This window comes from Eublepharis macularius, chromosome 12 (genome assembly GCF_028583425.1).
Source record: "Eublepharis macularius isolate TG4126 chromosome 12, MPM_Emac_v1.0, whole genome shotgun sequence".
Classification (NCBI taxonomy): Eukaryota; Metazoa; Chordata; class Lepidosauria; order Squamata; family Eublepharidae; genus Eublepharis; species Eublepharis macularius.
The window spans coordinates 69324020-69341361 of record NC_072801.1 but is presented as its reverse complement, the minus strand read 5'-3'; the positions used below and the strand labels follow the sequence as shown (position 1 = coordinate 69341361).

Sequence of the window (17342 nt, the reverse complement as noted above, 5' to 3'; positions counted from 1 at the left end):
GAAAACCCCACCAGGGGTCACCATAAGTCATGTCTGACTTGAGGGCACCTCACACCCACTTTCATAGGGTTGCCATAGGTTGGCAGTGACTTGATGGCACATGACACACAACACACATTCTTTCACAACCAAGTTTCTTCCTGGGGCTCCCTCCTGCCCAGAGAAAAAAGAGGTTAATTTTAAAAAGAGGTAGTTGCAACTTTGTTTAGAAACACCTTACTTCACATTATCTTGAAACTCCAATATAACATAAATGTTGATTTGGCTTTTGTAGGAAACCAAGGCCATTTCCACACTGCTTACCTTGTTCTGGAAAACAGCAAAGTCTCGCATGAAATCTCACAAGAACATGCTGTTATCGCGTCTTCTCGCACGATAACAGTGTCTTCTTGCGCAATTTCGCATGATAACAGCGTCTTCTCACAAGATTTCGCACGAGATGTCGCTGTTTTCTGGAACAAAGTAAGCAGTGTGGAAATGGCCCAGCAGTGTAATCCTTACAATATGTTCCTGAGAGTAAACTGAACTGAATACACTTGAGTAGGATTCTACGCAGACTTGCGTTGGATTGCTCTCTAAGAGAGGCCTGTGCAGTGAGACTGGAAGGAACAGAAAATGTTCCTTCCTTCGATTCTGCTCCATGCATGGCAGTCTGATTCTGATCCACTCACTACTTCTGTATTAATTTATTATCTGTAACACCTCTTCCCAAGTATTGATTTGTTCTCTATAGCATTTCCTCCAAAGTTGTATACAGTATGCAGTCGTTGGCATGACAAGAGTCACTGGTATAGTGATTTGGCAGTAAAATCCCAAGCAGAGTTACTCCAGTCTAAACCCCTTGAAATCAATGGGTTTAGACTGGAGTAATTCTGATTAAGATGTCACTGAAAATTACCTACTCAGGTATGGGAAATCTGGGTGCAAATCCCCATTCAGCCATGATCTCTCACTGGATAATTTTGGGCCAGCTATTCTGTCTCAGATTAACTGATGTAAGAGATAAAATGGAAGAGTGGAGATCCATAAGGAAGAAGGGAGATGTTAGCTCCTTGGAGGAAGGTCATATTGGAAATGATTTTCCCCCTAAAGCTCAATGTTGCTTGCAACTGTTTGCTGATCTCTACCTATTTGAGGAAGTCCTGCAGACTTTTTCTTAATCGGGGATCTTTTTATCTGTGCTGAATTACACTTGCCATGGAACCAGACCAGATAATGCAATATACTCTTTATTATTTTTAGCACACTTTATTAGTTGTCCACAACACACTTTATGGTTCTTTCAGAGTGTTCCTATAGCATATCAAGCCAATACAATTGTTAAGAATCTTACCAGCTAAGTCTAGAGACAACTGATTTTATGTATTGTCGAAGGCTTTCACGGCCGGAGAACGATGGTTGTTGTGGGTTTTCCCACAACACGGCAATACAGCCCGGAAAACCCACAACAACCAACAACTGATTTTGTTGGCCAGGCAAAAGACAAAGCTTATTGCCTACTAGCAACAAAGCCCGTTGTGGAAAAAAATACAATGGGCTCTAGAAAGGGAAGGGTGGGCAAGCAGGCATTCACTCCTCCTCTGTCACTGATTCCAGCTCCATGCCTGATCTGCCTGATCTCGGCCATGTGAAGGGGTGGTGGGCTTTGCTTCCTGCTCCGTGCCTGAAACATGCTGGGTAAAGTGGGGCATTGCTACCTGTTCTGCGCCTGACTACGGATGGGTGAAGGAGGGCAGGCATTGCCACCTTCTCTGAGCCTGATCCCAGCTGGGTGAAGGGGGGTGGGCATTGCCACCTGCTCACCACTGGGTGAAGGGAGGAACAGGCATTGTCTCCTGCTCCATGCCTGAAGATGGGCGGCGGGCTTTACTACGTGCTCTGCTCCTGCAGGTTTAATTGGAGGGGCAAGCATTGCTGCATGTTTGCCTCCTGACTATGGTAGGGTGAAGACAGGGTGGGCATTGCTGCCTTCTCAGTGGCTTATTACGGTAGGTTGAAGAGGACAGGCATTGCCATCTGCTCTGCTCCTTATCCTGGCTGGGTGAAAGGAAGAAAGGCATTACCTCCTGTTCTGTGCCTGATCCCAGCCAGGTGAAGGCACAAAGTGGGCATTGCCACCCGCTCCACACCTGATCACAAATGGGTGATGGGTGAGTGGATATTGCCACCCGCTCCACACCTGATCACAAATGGGTGATGGGTGAGTGGACATTGCCACCTGCTCCACCACTAATACCAGCTGGGTTAAGGAAGGGGGCATTTTCACCTGCTCCACTCCTGATCCCAGTTGGGTGAAGGAGGGCGGGTATTGCCATCTGATCTGCTCCTTATCCTAGCTGAGTGAAGGGGGGTGAGTATTGACATCTGATCTGCTCCTGATCCCAGCTGGGTTAAGGAGGGGTGTGACATTGCCACCTGCTCTGCTCCTAATACCTGCTAGGTTAAGGTGGGAGGGAAAATTCCACCTGCTCTGCTCCTAATATCAGCTGGGATAAGGTGGGGCAAAGGCATTGCCACCTGCTCTGCTCCTGATCCCAGTTGGCTGAAAGGGGGGCAGGCATTTCTGCCTACTCAACTTCTGATCCCAGCGGGTTGAAGGGGTGAGTGGGTATTGTCACCTGCTCTGCTCCTGATCCCAGCTGGGTTAAGGTGTGGTGGGTGAGCATTGCCACCTTCTCATCTCCTAATACCTGCTGGGTTAAGGAAGGGGGCAGGCATTGCCACTTGCTGCGCTCCTGATCCCAGCTGGCTGAATGGGTGTGGGCATTGCTATCTCCTCCACTCCAAATACCAGCTGGTTTAAGGCAGGGGGTGGGCATTGCCACCTGCTCCACTCCAAATAGCAGCTGGATTAAGTTGGGTGGTAGGCATTGCCACCTGCCTCACTCCTAATACCAGCTGGGTGAAGGCGGGAGGTGGGCATTGCCACCTGCTCCCAGCCTGGGCTTCCCTCCATGGCATGTTTTCTGGAGGGACATGGTGCCTTGCCTAGGCTTCCCTCCATGGCAGCACCCTCTGGTGGTGCGCCAGGGGACAAAGTGAGTTGTCTGAAATACGTTTACTCAATTATATAGTAAAATTTGGATTGGTGTAAGGTTATCTCTCCATCATCTGACGGAGCTTTGACTTGGATCTAATCTTCCCTAATTCTGCTCCAAATATATGGCCTTCTATTTCTTTCACCAGTCTCCAAGGTCCTGATTGTTTTATACCCAGTGATTCAGGTCCTGCATTACGTATGTATGTGTAGTCAGCCAACCCATGGCGACCCCTGCAAGGGCTTTCAAGGCAAGTGGTTAGGTGGTCAGGTTGTATATCAGCACTCTGCTAGTTCAAATCCCACTACTGCCGTGAGATCAGTAGGTGGCCTTTGGTAAGCCATTCCTTTCAGCCCCAGCTCCCCAGCTGTATCGCTGGGATAATAATAACACCGACTTTGTTCACCACTCTAAGTGGGGCATTAATCTGTCTAGAAGAGCAGTATATAAGCAATTATCATTATTTGAGATGGTTTTGCCATTTCCTTCCTCTGGAAAGTTATCCTTTGTGATCCCCCACCCAAGTACTGACCCTGCTTAGCTTCCAAGTTCTGACAGGCTAAGGCTATACCATGCTACATTCCCTCCCAGATCCTACATTATATCTGCCTAAAATATAACTTACTTTCTAGGTTTTATTTTTCCCATATCACTTAATACACACTGGTTACATTGCTAGCATTTTTGGCACAAGCATAATAAAGAAAAATGCAGCTCAACACATTATTGATATTAATATTTTTAATCTCAATTATAATATTTTAATATTTTTAACATGAATGTTTGGGGGCATCTCACTTTTTGCATGATTGAGAAGCTTTTCATACGTGATATTTTGGGGGGATTTTCCAGACTGGTTTTATCTCTGATTGATGTAACGCCATGAAACTTTCACATGATGTCTAATAGTTCAGTTTGCCTGTTTTTCTTGTTTTCATCAGATTACAGTGTTTGCATACATTGAGAAATTTGCAGACACATGTAGCAGGCCTAGACTCATATTTGTAAGATTCTTTAATACTTTTGTCTTATTATCTGCCCCCTCTTGTTCAGTTCAGGCCTCAGCAAAATGATATAGCATTTGGGGGAAAAGATAAAGATCAATAATCCAGCACTGGAAGCCAAGATGGAGAACATTTCGACAGCCACCATGTATTTTCCCTTTGTGCTCAGGTAGCTTGGAAGAAAAGATAACCAAACACTACAGAAGACCAACATGCTGAAGGTGATGAACTTGGCTTCATTAAAACTGTCAGGCAACTTCCGTGCTAGGAAAGCCACAGTGAAGCTGACAATAGCTAGGAAGCCCATAAAGCCCAGGACACAATAAAATATTGCCACTGAGCCTTCATTACATTGTAATACAATTTCTCCAGGTGTTGAGTGCGTATCAAAATCTGGGAATGGGGGAGATGTTGCAAGCCACACAACACAAATAGTGGCTTGAATAAGGGAGCCAGAAAGAACAATAGAGCTGGTTAACCGTTTCCCCATCCATCTCCTCATATTGGAGCCTGGCTTGGTAGCCATGAAAGCTAGAACCACCATAATGGTTTTGGCTAATATACAAGAAACTGCCAAAGAGAAGACTGTGCCAAAAGCAGTTTGTCGAAGGAGACACATCAGTTTTTCTGGCTGGCCAATGAATAAAAAAATACAAAGGAAGGAGAGCAGGAGGGAGATGAGAAGAGTGTAGGAGAGGTTCCTGTTGTTGGCTTTGACAATTGGAGTGTCCTGGTTTTTAATGAAGATCCCAAATACTAATGCTGTAATGAAAGAAAACAAAAGAGCGAAAATGGCCAAAGTGATTCCTAAAGGTTCGTCATAAGACAGGAAGCTGATAATTTTGGGAATGCAAAAATCTTGGTTTTTGTTTGGATATTGATCTTCTGGACACTGAAAACAATAATCCATGTCTGCAAAAGAAAATGAGAATTTCTATACCCAGTTTCCCCAATCTATAACACATTTGAGGAACCTTTAATATAATGCCAGGCCCCTTTCTGGGCCTCAGGAGTATCTACCTATTCCACAAGATTTTTCTCATAGAAAAATCCAAAAGCATTTCTATCACTGGCCTTTTAGGACATTGACACTGGAAGTCCATTGTGTGACAAGCCCAAGAAAAAATCAATTATTATTTATGATTTTGAAACGATCAAGAGTCCAGTAGCACCAATAAGACTAACAAAATTTGTGGTAGAGTATGAGCTTTTGTGAACACTTCTTCAGATAATTATCATTTTGCTTACCCCAGAAAAAGGGCTTGCCCACTGGGTAACTTTGAACCATGGACATGTTAGGCACTGTAGAAAAAAGTCACCCCTACTCCTCCTTATTTAGAAACTTATATGAGGTACAAAGGCACCCCAGGTAAATTTCATTCGTAGCTTAATTAAAGTTGTTAGCTCTGTTTTGAAAAGGACTGTTACTGTCATAACTTTATGGAAAAACATAGTTGTTATTACACACTGAACATACAGGTTGATCTTAGGACTTGTGTGATCATGGAACTCTTAACCCAATTAGTTAAGGTGTCTTTTTTTATGGATATAATTAACTGGGAGTCAGCACTATGACTCTCTGATTTGGGTATGCTGAAATTCATTTTTGTTCATCGAAGCTAAGATGCTGTTCAGAAGAATGCACACACAGAGGGGAAGTCAGCTGGTTCCATCCTCTTATTTGGTGTCGTATCCATTATTGAGTCATCAACTTCTTAAACATTAAAGCAATCAAGGACTGAAGGCACCACTCTCCTGGCTTTCTGCAAATGATGCCAATCTGAATTATTCAAAAGGGCCTTTTTACTCAGATAGGAGAGCTGTATTGTAGGAAGAGTGTATTGTAGGGCCTTGGGACTTTTAGTTTGGAGAAGAGGAGATTGAGGTGGGACATGATTGCTCTCTTTAAATATTTGAAAGGCTGTTCAAAGGTGGAATCAGCTGCCTAGGGAGGTGGAGAGCTCCCCTTCACTGGCAGTTTTCAAGAAGAGGCTGGATGAATATTTGTCCGGGATGCTTTAGGCTCATCCTGCATTGGGCAGGGGGTTGGACTAGAAGGTCTGTATGGCTCCGTCCAACTCTGATTCTGTGATTCTGAGATCGTCCCAAAGAGATGTTTCACTAATGAGGGACCATAGACTTCACCACTAGGTTGCCTTATGTCCTATCTGTTGCTTTAAGTATATGTTCCATGTACTACCTTTTGCTTTAAGTATGACCCTACTCAGTAGTTCTATGTTGTCGTATGCCAGTCCTAGAATTGCTTATGCTGTTTCAACATTTCTTCAACTCTGTATTGGATTCTTGCTAAAGCTATGTCTTTGTAAACTTGTATTTATTTACCCTATAGCATTGTATGTCCTTGATATAGATTGTACTAATATAACTCTATGCAATCCACCTTGAGTCTCAGTGAAAAAGGAATAAATAAAATAATAAAATAAATAAGGCAAAATATTTTGGTAAGCTCTATGGTCCACATCACTTACCCTTTTGATCTGAAATTTTCCCTTTTGGACATCTAGCACAGTTGTAGCAACAAAATGGCTTCCCCTCCATCACTGTCCTACTATAACCTGAACGACAGTTGTCATTACAGGCAGAAAAAGGCTGTGACTGTCAATAAATGAAAAAAAGAATTGTTGTACATTCAAAAACATAGAGCTTCAGGATTCCTAGAGTACCAAGTGAGGGCAGTGATGACACTTCCTGGTTTTCACCCAAAGCATCAGTAACAATTTCCCCTCCAGGCCCTGCCTCCAAACACCATCCTACCTCCCATGGCCTCCTCTCACACCTTAATAATAATAATAACATTCGATGTATATACTGCCCTTCAGGATGACTTAACATACACTCATAGTGTTTTACAAAGTATGCTATCCCCACAACAAAACACCCTGTGAGATGGATGGGGTTGAGAGAGCTGTGACAGACCCAAGGTCACCCAACTGGCTTCAAGCGGAGGAGTGGAAAATCAAACCCAGTTCTCCAGATTAGAGTCCCACGCTCTTAACCACTACACCAAACTGGTGTATTCTGTTTTCTACCTTTCTAGACCTGCAACCTATCTGTGAGCGAATCACACCCCATTTTTACAACCTGACCGCCAGTATGAGAACTTCTGCTTTAGTTAAATTAAAAATGGGTTCCTATTGGCAGGGAATAACAGCATCACTTCTAGAGAACACTTTGTATGCAATCGCTGTCAGATCATCTGCCCTTCCTGAAGTCTTTTATGGTATTTTTATTTATTTTATTTTTTTTATTAGTAAATTTGTAGCTCGCTCTCTCAGCACACAGGCTCAGAGCAGATAACACCATATATTCATACATATAAAAAATAAAACAACCCACAATATAAAATAAAATCTATCAATATTACAGATACAAAGAAACAGCTTCATGATGCAGCAGCTGTACAGAGTGCTCTCCAGGGAACATGTGGTGAGAAGCAGTCTTGACGATATGTTGGTCCCACTCTGCTAAGGGCCTTAAAGGTTAAAACCAGAACCTTGAACCTGATCTGGAATTCCACTGGAATCCAGTGTAGCTGGCGTAAAAGAGCTCAGGAAGACAAGCAAGTTTAATTTGTCATAATTTTATGCCTTGTTATGTATTCTGTGGGTGTTTACAGTTAACTTGCTGCAAGTATAGCCACTTATCACCAGGGCTTTTTTTCAACTGGAACGCACTGGAATGGAGTTCTGGAACCACTTGAAAATGGTCACATGGCTGGTGGCCCCGCCCCCTGATCTTCAGACAGAGGGGAGTTGAGATTGCCCTCCATGCTGCTGAGCAGTGCGGAGGGCAATCTAAACTCCCCTCTGTCTGGAGCTCAGGGGGCGGGGCCACCAGACATGATGTAACCATTTTCTCCAAGGGAAACCCACTGAGTTCCACCACCTCTTTTCCCAGAAAAAAAAGCCCTGCTTATCACTTGCAGTTTATTTTTTTCTGTAAAAAAAAAAAAAAAAAGCACCTGAGTAGAAAATAAATGTCAGATAATCTACACATTTTTGCCATTGGTGTATTTTTTTCTACCCCATGAGTTTACTGAGAAAGCAGTAATCTAAGCAACCATTTTTATGTGCTCTAAAGAGAAACATACCTTTGTGATAACCACAAACAAACAACAACAAACTCTATGGGGCATTCTTACCCCTCGATACATGGCAAATTTGGATTGGAATGGGAATATACCTGAAATGCAAGATGTGTATGTTTTTTTCAGAAGATGAGTTGAAGGCCACACAACAGTGAAGAAACTAAACTAGAAGGGTTTGTTGGCATACATTTGTGGAAGCTATTGTCATTTTAATGAACTTCATGACACTGACAGAACACATACTTATTTTAGTATCTGATTGTGAATCACAATGGAACAAAATTCTAATAAGGTCTTATGGCATCTGGAATTTGTAATAGCTTTGCCCCCATGTTCCATCAGATTCTGGTCATCGGAGAAACTGTGATATTCATAGACCTACCTGGTTAAAACTACTGGGCCATACAATGGCACCTTCATGGATGGCCAGCCCATTGTCTATGGAAGTCTTTGGTTCTATGTGTCCAACTTTGACTCTAACAAAGGAATTGTTGGGGAATGTGACCCAGTTGATAATATCAAAGCCCACTTTTGATGCCTCATTTTGAATGAAGGAAACTCTTTCACCAGCACTGTTGTTAAATGAAACACTTCTCAGAAAACGGTGGAGCTTAATGTAAAAAAAAAGAAAAGAAAATTCTAATGGAAAGCAAAAATACACAAATATGCGAAGAGTGCTAATTACTTAGTCTAAGCAGGTAAATATGAATTAACTAGGTCATTAAAGAGAATAATGGCTATATTAAAAGTATTGGTGGTAGAAAGTCATAGCCAAATTATGGTGACCCCCCGCTGGAGTTTCCAGGGCAAGGGACTAATGAAGTAATTTGTCATTGCCCACTTCTGCAACCATGGTCTTCGATGGAGGTCTCCTATCCAATTACTACATATAGAGCATGGCCTGAGCAGGCACAAAAAACAGGCAAGGAATCCAATACTGGCTATTCAAAGGATACATGCAACTGCTCTTGTGCAAAAGGATCAAATTGCAAGCAATTCCATACTTGACAAGTGGATCAATGCGATGATCCATACTTGTCCCCAGGAGATCCATGCCTCTTCTCAAATAAAGAGGATTTGGTTGGCGAACTGGGCAAAAGCAGCCACAGAGTTCTACTTGTCACTTGTTTGACAAGGGATGAGGGGGAAACAAAAGTGCATCAAGCCCACCAGCTCTTCACAATCTCCTCCCAAGTCTCTACCACTGCCCCAGTAGCACTCCTGATGCCTCTCCTATAACACAATCACTGCCTCTGATGATTGAGCCGCTGCTGCAACCAAGTCCATGGCTGATGTCTAGAGTGTCACCTGGCAAAAAGGCTAGTCACAGGTAAGCCTAGATAGATGGCCAAGCTGTGCTTCACCTGCATGGTTTCTGCCATCCATTGGGCCCAAGGGTAGTACATCAGTCCTTTCCATCTATGCAATGCAAGGGCCTGCCTTGGAAATGTAGAACATATTTGAAAGCATATGCCTTCGCCCTCCCTAGCCAGGATGCAAAGGTTCCTTGCCTGGCTCCTGTCCCCAGAATCCAGAATCAGAGTCTGTTTAAGAGCAGATGGTCCAAAGTTCAATTACTGCCATCTCCAGTTAAAAAGATCAGGTACCAGGAGATAGGGAAAGCCTCTGTATCTCAGATTCTGGAGAGCTGCTGCCAATTACAGTACTAACCTTTATATATGGTGGCTTCATTTGTATGTATAAAGGGTGGGCAGTGAAGATCAGTCTCCACAAAAGGTCTAGGCCCAAGCTACATGAAATCAGAATGTCATGAGCAGATGTTGTGCAGGTGAAGAGTATTGCCACAGGTGGCAGTTGGGAAATACTGGTTGATTTATACAATTGCTAGAGACTTTCTTAGAGGAGCCATGGTTGGTTTGGTTTTCCTATCCTCTTCAAGAATAAACCCGATTTAATCCAGCCCATCAGAATCCGGCTTCCTGAGTCTGATCTGGGATTCTTTTATTTGAACTGGCATAGTTGGATAATGCCGGATTGACCTAAATCTGGCTATATAATCAGTATATGAATGCCAGATAGCACATTCCTAGTCATGATTGGTTTGGATTTCATATCCTCTTCAAGGAGAGGATGGGAGGTGACAGAAACCATGATATAGTTAGATGTGTTAGCTATTATATTTTATTGTGAGTGTTCTTTTGTGACTTATTCCAATTGGGTTGCATTAAGTAATTCTTGGGTGATTCTGCACGAATGGTTTTCCCTGCTTCAGCTTCTAAGGGCCAAGCTACACATGACGAATGACACTTGAACAGCAAGTGTATTTCTCCCTGTTCACTTGCCCTCCACTCAATCCACTTGTCGTTCAAGTGTCATTCGTCATGTGTAGCTTGGCCCTCAATGACCTCGATTTTTTCTTGTGTTTCCACACGTGGGAAGGCAATCCTAGCAGCAGATTCGAAGTCACTGCACGTTTTGTCCATTTTGTCCATCCTGCTTTCCCCTGACTTATTTGTCCATTTGTCCATGCGCAGCAGATTAGGGATTTTAATCATGCAGAATTCTTTATCCAGTGTTCTCCCCACCCTTGCTCTTTTCTCTCACCCTTCGAATCAACTTAATTTGATTGGCCAATCATGTTTTCTAAGCTACACCCACTACCCTTTCCCTTCCCCTCTTTTTTTAAAAAAAAAATGTAAAAAAAACATTGCAACGTTTCTACAAATCTATGCAGAAACATATCCTGTGTCACATGACAACAGCTGACCAATAATGGGTCCATTTTACAACACGTCAAATTTGTTACTTGTTGCTCGCTGACAGCTGACAGCTTCTGAGGTAGAGTGAAAGTGTGATGGAGGGACTTCAGCATTCAACTAGTGGTCTAGGCATTTCATGGAGAAAGAGACCGTCCTCAACACAACACCTATCACTAAACCACACCGCTCACGAAGAAAGCGGGAAAGATAGACACGGGGTCATTGGTAACAATTTTCCCTCCAAATGTCAATAGCCAATACTCTTCCACAATATCGGTGGGAAGTGCTCTGGTCTATCCAATATGTTTATTTGATGCAACATTTATGTGTAGCAACTTTTTTTGTGAGAAATTTTTTTCTAATGTGTTGGTTTGATGCAACGTTTATGTGTAGCAACATTTTTGGGGGATTTTTTTTTTTAAAAAAATGAAGATGTGCATCATTCGACACTTCCCCCGGAAAAAGCGATGAGAAATCGATTTTTATCCTGTCAAAAATTCCGCATGATGGACTTTGAGCCGATGAAATGTGCGAAACAAAAGCCTAATGTGGACTCGGGGAGAAGTGGATTCATAGGACTCCACCACGGCATGACTGCTCAGAAAGTCCGATCAAAATTGATCATGCGGAATCCCCCCTTGTGTCTCTTGCCCCAAAACTTGAACATTTAATTCTGTTGATTTGGCCTGATTCCTATTTCTCTCCCATTGAAGTCCTGTTTTTCCTCCTCATTTCTAAACAACATTTTGAGAGGAGGGACTCACAGAGTATAGAATCCATCTCTTCTGTGGCTTTTCAGGTCTGCCCCATGAGGTGAAGAGGCAGCCTGAAGAAGCCAGGATCCTTCCTGAAGAAAACTTGGGGAGGGAGGGAAGTCAAAATGTTCCTCCTCTTGCAAGTTAGAGCCTTGCTGGTTGCAGCTAGATTTCTCAACCCTGGAGTCTGAAGGAGGGCAGACCCGTACACTTTACCAATGGCAAGACTTCTGAGAGGCAGCATTGTGTGTTGGGCTATAGCCTCAGAGTTTGGTCATTGCATAGAGGAAAGTCTAAAACTAATACAAAGTAACAAATGGGGTTGTGAATTGGGTATGAATGGTATAACAACAACAGCAACAGTAAGCTTATATACCACCCTTCTAGACAGATTGGTGCTCCACTCAGATCTGTAAACAAAATCAGCGTTATTATTATCCCTGTAGTACAGCTGGGAATGGGGACTGAGAGAAGTGGCTTACTCAAGGCCACCTGCAGAGTGCTGCTACAGCACTATGCCTTCAAGAAGATTAAATTGCTCACTGGGAGGACAAACCCCTTATGTCTATTTCTTTTAACCCGTGTTCTGCCCATTTGCAAACAGTCCTTTGCTTTCCTTGAGCGACCCTGCTATCAATATGAACGTCCTTGCAGCCAATCAGACATGGAGACATGTCCTTATCATTGACAACAAATGAAGTCACTTCAAAGTGAAGATACTGCTCTCTGGTCCACACTCTCATTCTCTCTGTAGGTACATGTGGGTGAGTAAAGTGCCATCAAGTCACAACTGACTGATAGCAACCCCTGCTGGGGCTTTCAAGGAAAGTGAGAAGCAGAGGTGGTTCGCCATTGTCTCCCTCTGCAGAGTCTTCAGGCTTTCTAAACTTCTTCCACTCTCAATGATGCATAATTATTAAGTAACCCATACGGTGACCATTAAGAAGAAATAAAAGAATTAGATCGCATCAGACAGCCTTGTGTATCTTAGCAAGAATATATATAGTTCTTGTAATCCTAAGCTGAAGCCCTGCATCTTGGCAAAATATAAAGAAATTATATATAAATTATATATAAAGAAATGACAGAGAAATTTGACTCTGTCAAGCTGGGACTGAATAGGGACTATGAATGGTTATCACATTATCACAGGTAACAGATTTCCTTTACAGAGGTGGGGTCTGGGGGAGCCCAGTGGCACCTGGCATGGGCTTCCGGGGACCTCAGTTCTCTTTGTCAGATGCATCTGACGGGGAGAGCTGTGGTTATCGAAGGTTTATACTACATTGGAATTAGATGGTCTGGTTGTTTTGCTGCTACAAACCAACACGGCAAACTCCTTTGAAGCCTCACACAAGCCAATTAATCTCCATACCAAGAGGAGATGTTTACATTTACTAGCAAAGGAATGCTTTGGTTACATCCCTCTTCCCCCCCAACTGCATCTTCTCTCTCTTCCCCCCTCCTCTTCTATATTTGACCAGTTTCTGTACCATGCATCTGACGAAGAGAACTTGATTCTCGAAAGCTTATGCTACAATAAAATTGGTTAGTCTTAAAGGTGCTACTGGACTCTTTTTGATTTTAATGTGAGCAGAAGCCCTATAAAGAGAGAACTTTCTATTTACCCGGTTAGATCTTAGAAGCTAATCCAGGTCAGTCCTTGTTAATACTTGGATAGAAGATCACCAAGGAAGTCTAGGATTGCTATACAGTGGCAGGCTATAACAAACCATCTCTGAATGTCTCTTGCCTTGAAAACCTTAAGGGGTCACCATAAGTCAGCTGTGACTTGACAGCAAAATAGACAGCAGGAGAGAGCACTTTCTATACCATCTCCGTCCTGTTGTTAGAACACATCTAGGGTGAACTCTTCTGCATTTGTTTGTTTGGGACATTACCTGCCAAGGTTGCGGAATCAGGTTTCGTTTCGTTCTCTCAGCTGTTGCTCTGGATTTGAGTGTGGATGAATACAGGGAATGCACAGAATGTGCCACAGCATAGACAGCATTGTAGATGCTGTAGCTGTGGCCAGTCACGCTCATTTCAAAGACAGATCTAGGGAGAGTCTCCAGTTTCTCCTCCCCTGTACACAGTTCTTCAACTGTTTCATCCGCTGCACTGTTGGGCAATGCACACTTAAATACCAGCTTCCAGAAGTCCCTGATAAAGCCGTCTTCTGTTTCTGTGGAAGGGCTTCTCCCCTGAAGAAACTCCCTGAATCCTAACAGTTCCTTTGAGTGAACCGAGAAAGACAGAGCGCCATGGATGAAGCCTAAGTCCCAGTCTCTTTGGAAGGGATATGATGTGAAGTCCATCTGTGATGTCATAATCCAAACTTTCGTCTGCATGGGTCTGTCCTCAAATTCTGACACATGCAGCAATGTTCTCAGAAGTGCTACCGTGTGGATTTCACCATGCATGACCATTACATTGGCAGTGCTTCCATTGATAATACTTAATGTCTCAGTTCCTTCCTTCACCATCTGAACAATGTTACTGGAAAATGTCATTTTGGGGAAGATGTGTACAAAATCAAAGCAGATACCACTGTGAGTAAACACAGGAAGTTCATTGTCAACAAACTTCTCTGTATTGTCATTGTCGTCAGAGAGGACCCCAATCCAAGTCCAGTGGAAATGCCTCAATAACCTGGCAATACCCATATACTGAAGGGTCACATTGGGGAACATTTGGTAGAAAAAAACAGCATGGGTTTTGTTATTCAGCACTGGAGCAGAGGCATATATGACCTAAAGAAAATAAAGGGGAAAGGGAAGAGGAAGAGAGATTTTGTAAAAATGTGAGTGTATAGTAATATTTTATCACATCGTGAGGACTTTCACCAGATACCAAATGTGTTCCAATCCAGATTTCAGTTTTTCCCTATGTATTTATATAACCCAGAAGGATTCATACGATTTTATGCCTGGTTGTATGTTTAAAAAACACACAACGACAGCAGGAAAATAGAAAGAAATAAAAGGGGATGCATATCTACATTCTTAATGTCTGTCTCTCAACACAGACCTACATAAAAAGTAGTGTTAAGGGGAGGAGAGTTTCATTGTTCAAAATTCACTTTATAAAATATAGACATTGATTCCTCTTATTCTCTTTTAAAAGAGGGTTTTGGACTTTATGCACTTTCTATTGTCTTTTTTTTCTTCCTTTAAATAAAGTTATTTAACAAAGAGGGTTTTCTCTTTCATTTCTCCTTGAAGAGAAATTAATACACCTTTTTGGAATTTCAGCCCTTGCAGTTGCTTCACATTACCCACCACAGGAAGGAGCTCTAGCAGAAAGATGGGAAGGTTTGGTAAGACATTGCCTGCCTTAGAGCACCTACAGAGTGAAACTGTGAATTTTTGCACAGCCTCCCCTCCTGCCTCTCTTCTCTTTAAATTTCTTTTTGATCAAAACTGATCAAAGATAAATTCCTATTCCTAAAAGAGGAAAAGAAACGGATTGTTGGATTGCAGGGAGAAATGGGGTAAAGAAGAAATTAAGATAATTTCTCTTAACAACGCTAAAGACAGGGCTAGTTTCAAAAGCTTGTTAAACTCCCACATGCCGGGAGCAAAACTTACTTGGGGAATCTTGTAATTGCACAGGATAGTTGCCATGTGGACACAGACATTCGAGTTCGGACCTCCAATCACTGCTACTAAGTTGTTCTGCCTCTCGCATGTGTAGTTAGGGATATATTTGCCCTGTCTGGAAAGAAGTTCCAAGGAGGCACGATAGGTCCAGCTAGCACTGAAGTGGCTGTTGTAGACGCGGAAGCCAAGAGTGATGTTAGGTAAGATCTGAGGATTCTCATTGACTTCCTTTGTAGCAAATGTGAGGGCCAAGACATGTTGGTAGATGTTGGTCAGCATCCTATAGTGACAATTGTTTGCAACACGGTAGCGTACTTGCTTCAGAACATGGCTTTAGCTGTTTAACTCAAAAGATATTTCACAAATATATTTCATTAAAATAGATCTACGTGAGAGAAGAGTTAAGAAACACTGTTCACTTGCCCTCCACTCAATCCACTTGCTGTTCAAGTGTCATTCGTCATGTGTAGCTTGGCCCTCAGTGTTTAACACCTCTGAACACCAGCCTGATGTGGGAGCTGCTTTAGAAGCTCCTATTTACCATTTTATTTAGCACATAGCTCATCTGTATAATATTCAAATACATACTTCTATATGACTTAGAGTGCTGGGCTTTGCTATCTACAATTGATTGGAAGGATACAGTTTTACATATACCAACCATAACTCAGGACATTTGCTTCATATTAGGGCCAAGCTACACGTGATGAATGACACTTGAATGGCAAGTGAACTCCCTGTTCACGTGCCCTCCGCTTGTGCTCCACTCGATTCACTTGCCGTTCAAGTGTCATTCATCACTTGTAGCTTGGCCCATAGAAGGATTGTCAAGCAAGAAGAAAGAGGCCAGATTGCCACAGGGTCCCACATTGTTTGGCCCCTCAGCATATTGCCCGAGTTTAAGGGACAAGCAAGTAATACGTAACAAAGGTCGCAGATACTCATCAAAATTGTAAAGATAAATTAGAAGCAACAATACATGCATTAGCTGGCTTCACTGTCATATGAGACAGAGAATATTTTGCGCATCTCCCACAAATTTTCAAATAATTATTCATCTCTGAGTATGCTGTGCTGTCTAATATGTTCAGAATCACGCCTTTATTACCAATATATCCCTGCGCCTGTTACTACGATGTAAGCAGGGGAAATGATTATTAATAAAAAGAGGAACGTGCAATGTCAGTTATTCCCCACTAAATGACCAAGGCTACAGCCAATCCATGTCATCAGGTTGCTCAAAAATATTAGATTGGACCCATAGTTTCCATCTCAGTAACAACGCCTTCCTCCAATGCAAGGAGACTTCACTTATGCATCGAATCTTGGTCTGGAAGAAGAGGCATGTTCCACTGGGGGAAGTCACATTGCCTTGGACAAAGACTGCACTGTCAATGGATTGTATACTTCAGACCCAACCCAGTAAATCAGGATCTACAGATTTATTACATGAATAGAAAACTAACAGCTTACATTTGATCATCAAAGAATTCGGAAGATGGAGGTTTTTCGAAGGTTATATTCTTAGAAAATATGTAGATCTGAGAAATTATTCCTGTGATGATGAGGTCTCCTGACTGATAGTACTTGTGAAGGATAGGGACTGGCTCACTGATGGTGCATTTGGTAACTGAAACCTTACACGCCACCTGAGACAGCAGTGCTAATACCAGTGCCAGAAATGCAACCATTTTACAGAAGAATCATCCCAACTAGATGCGAATTCATCTGTTTTCACAATGTAATTCAAGCGGCCATTGGTAGTCCCGATCACTCCACTGATTCAAAGCTAGGACTGTACATTTTAATGTGTTAGCAATTGGTGCCCTGCCTGACACAAGCCCCATCTCTGAACGAAAGAGGGGATATTAATGGTATCTTTTCAATCGTGGTTTACAGTTGCTATAGTAGCCACTACCATCGTCTAGAGGCTTTGGAAAAAATAGAACTAGTGACTGGTAATTTGATGATTATAGGGGAGAGTTTCAGATTAACTGTGACACTGTTGGGAGAAAAACATGTTGGTGAAGTTTTAAGAAAGAAAGAAAAAGACGCAAAAGAAGAACAAGATTTCAAAGTTAATTCTTATAGAGGCAGGAAGAAAGGGAGGAACTG

General features: G+C 42.5%; 1 protein-coding gene across 1 annotated transcript; it reads right to left on the bottom strand.

Annotated features, from left to right (window-relative positions):
- Positions 1 to 4052: 4052 nt before the first annotated feature.
- LOC129339688 (vomeronasal type-2 receptor 26-like) lies at positions 4053 to 16918 on the bottom strand. Its single transcript, XM_054994267.1, has 6 exons — positions 16701 to 16918; positions 15216 to 15393; positions 13527 to 14378; positions 8533 to 8760; positions 6532 to 6658; positions 4053 to 4954 (listed from the first exon to the last, which is right to left on the bottom strand). The coding sequence occupies exons 1-6, from the start codon at positions 16916 to 16918 to the stop codon at positions 4053 to 4055; spliced, it is 2505 nt and encodes an 834-aa protein (XP_054850242.1).
- Between the last annotated feature and the right edge of the window lie 424 nt (positions 16919 to 17342).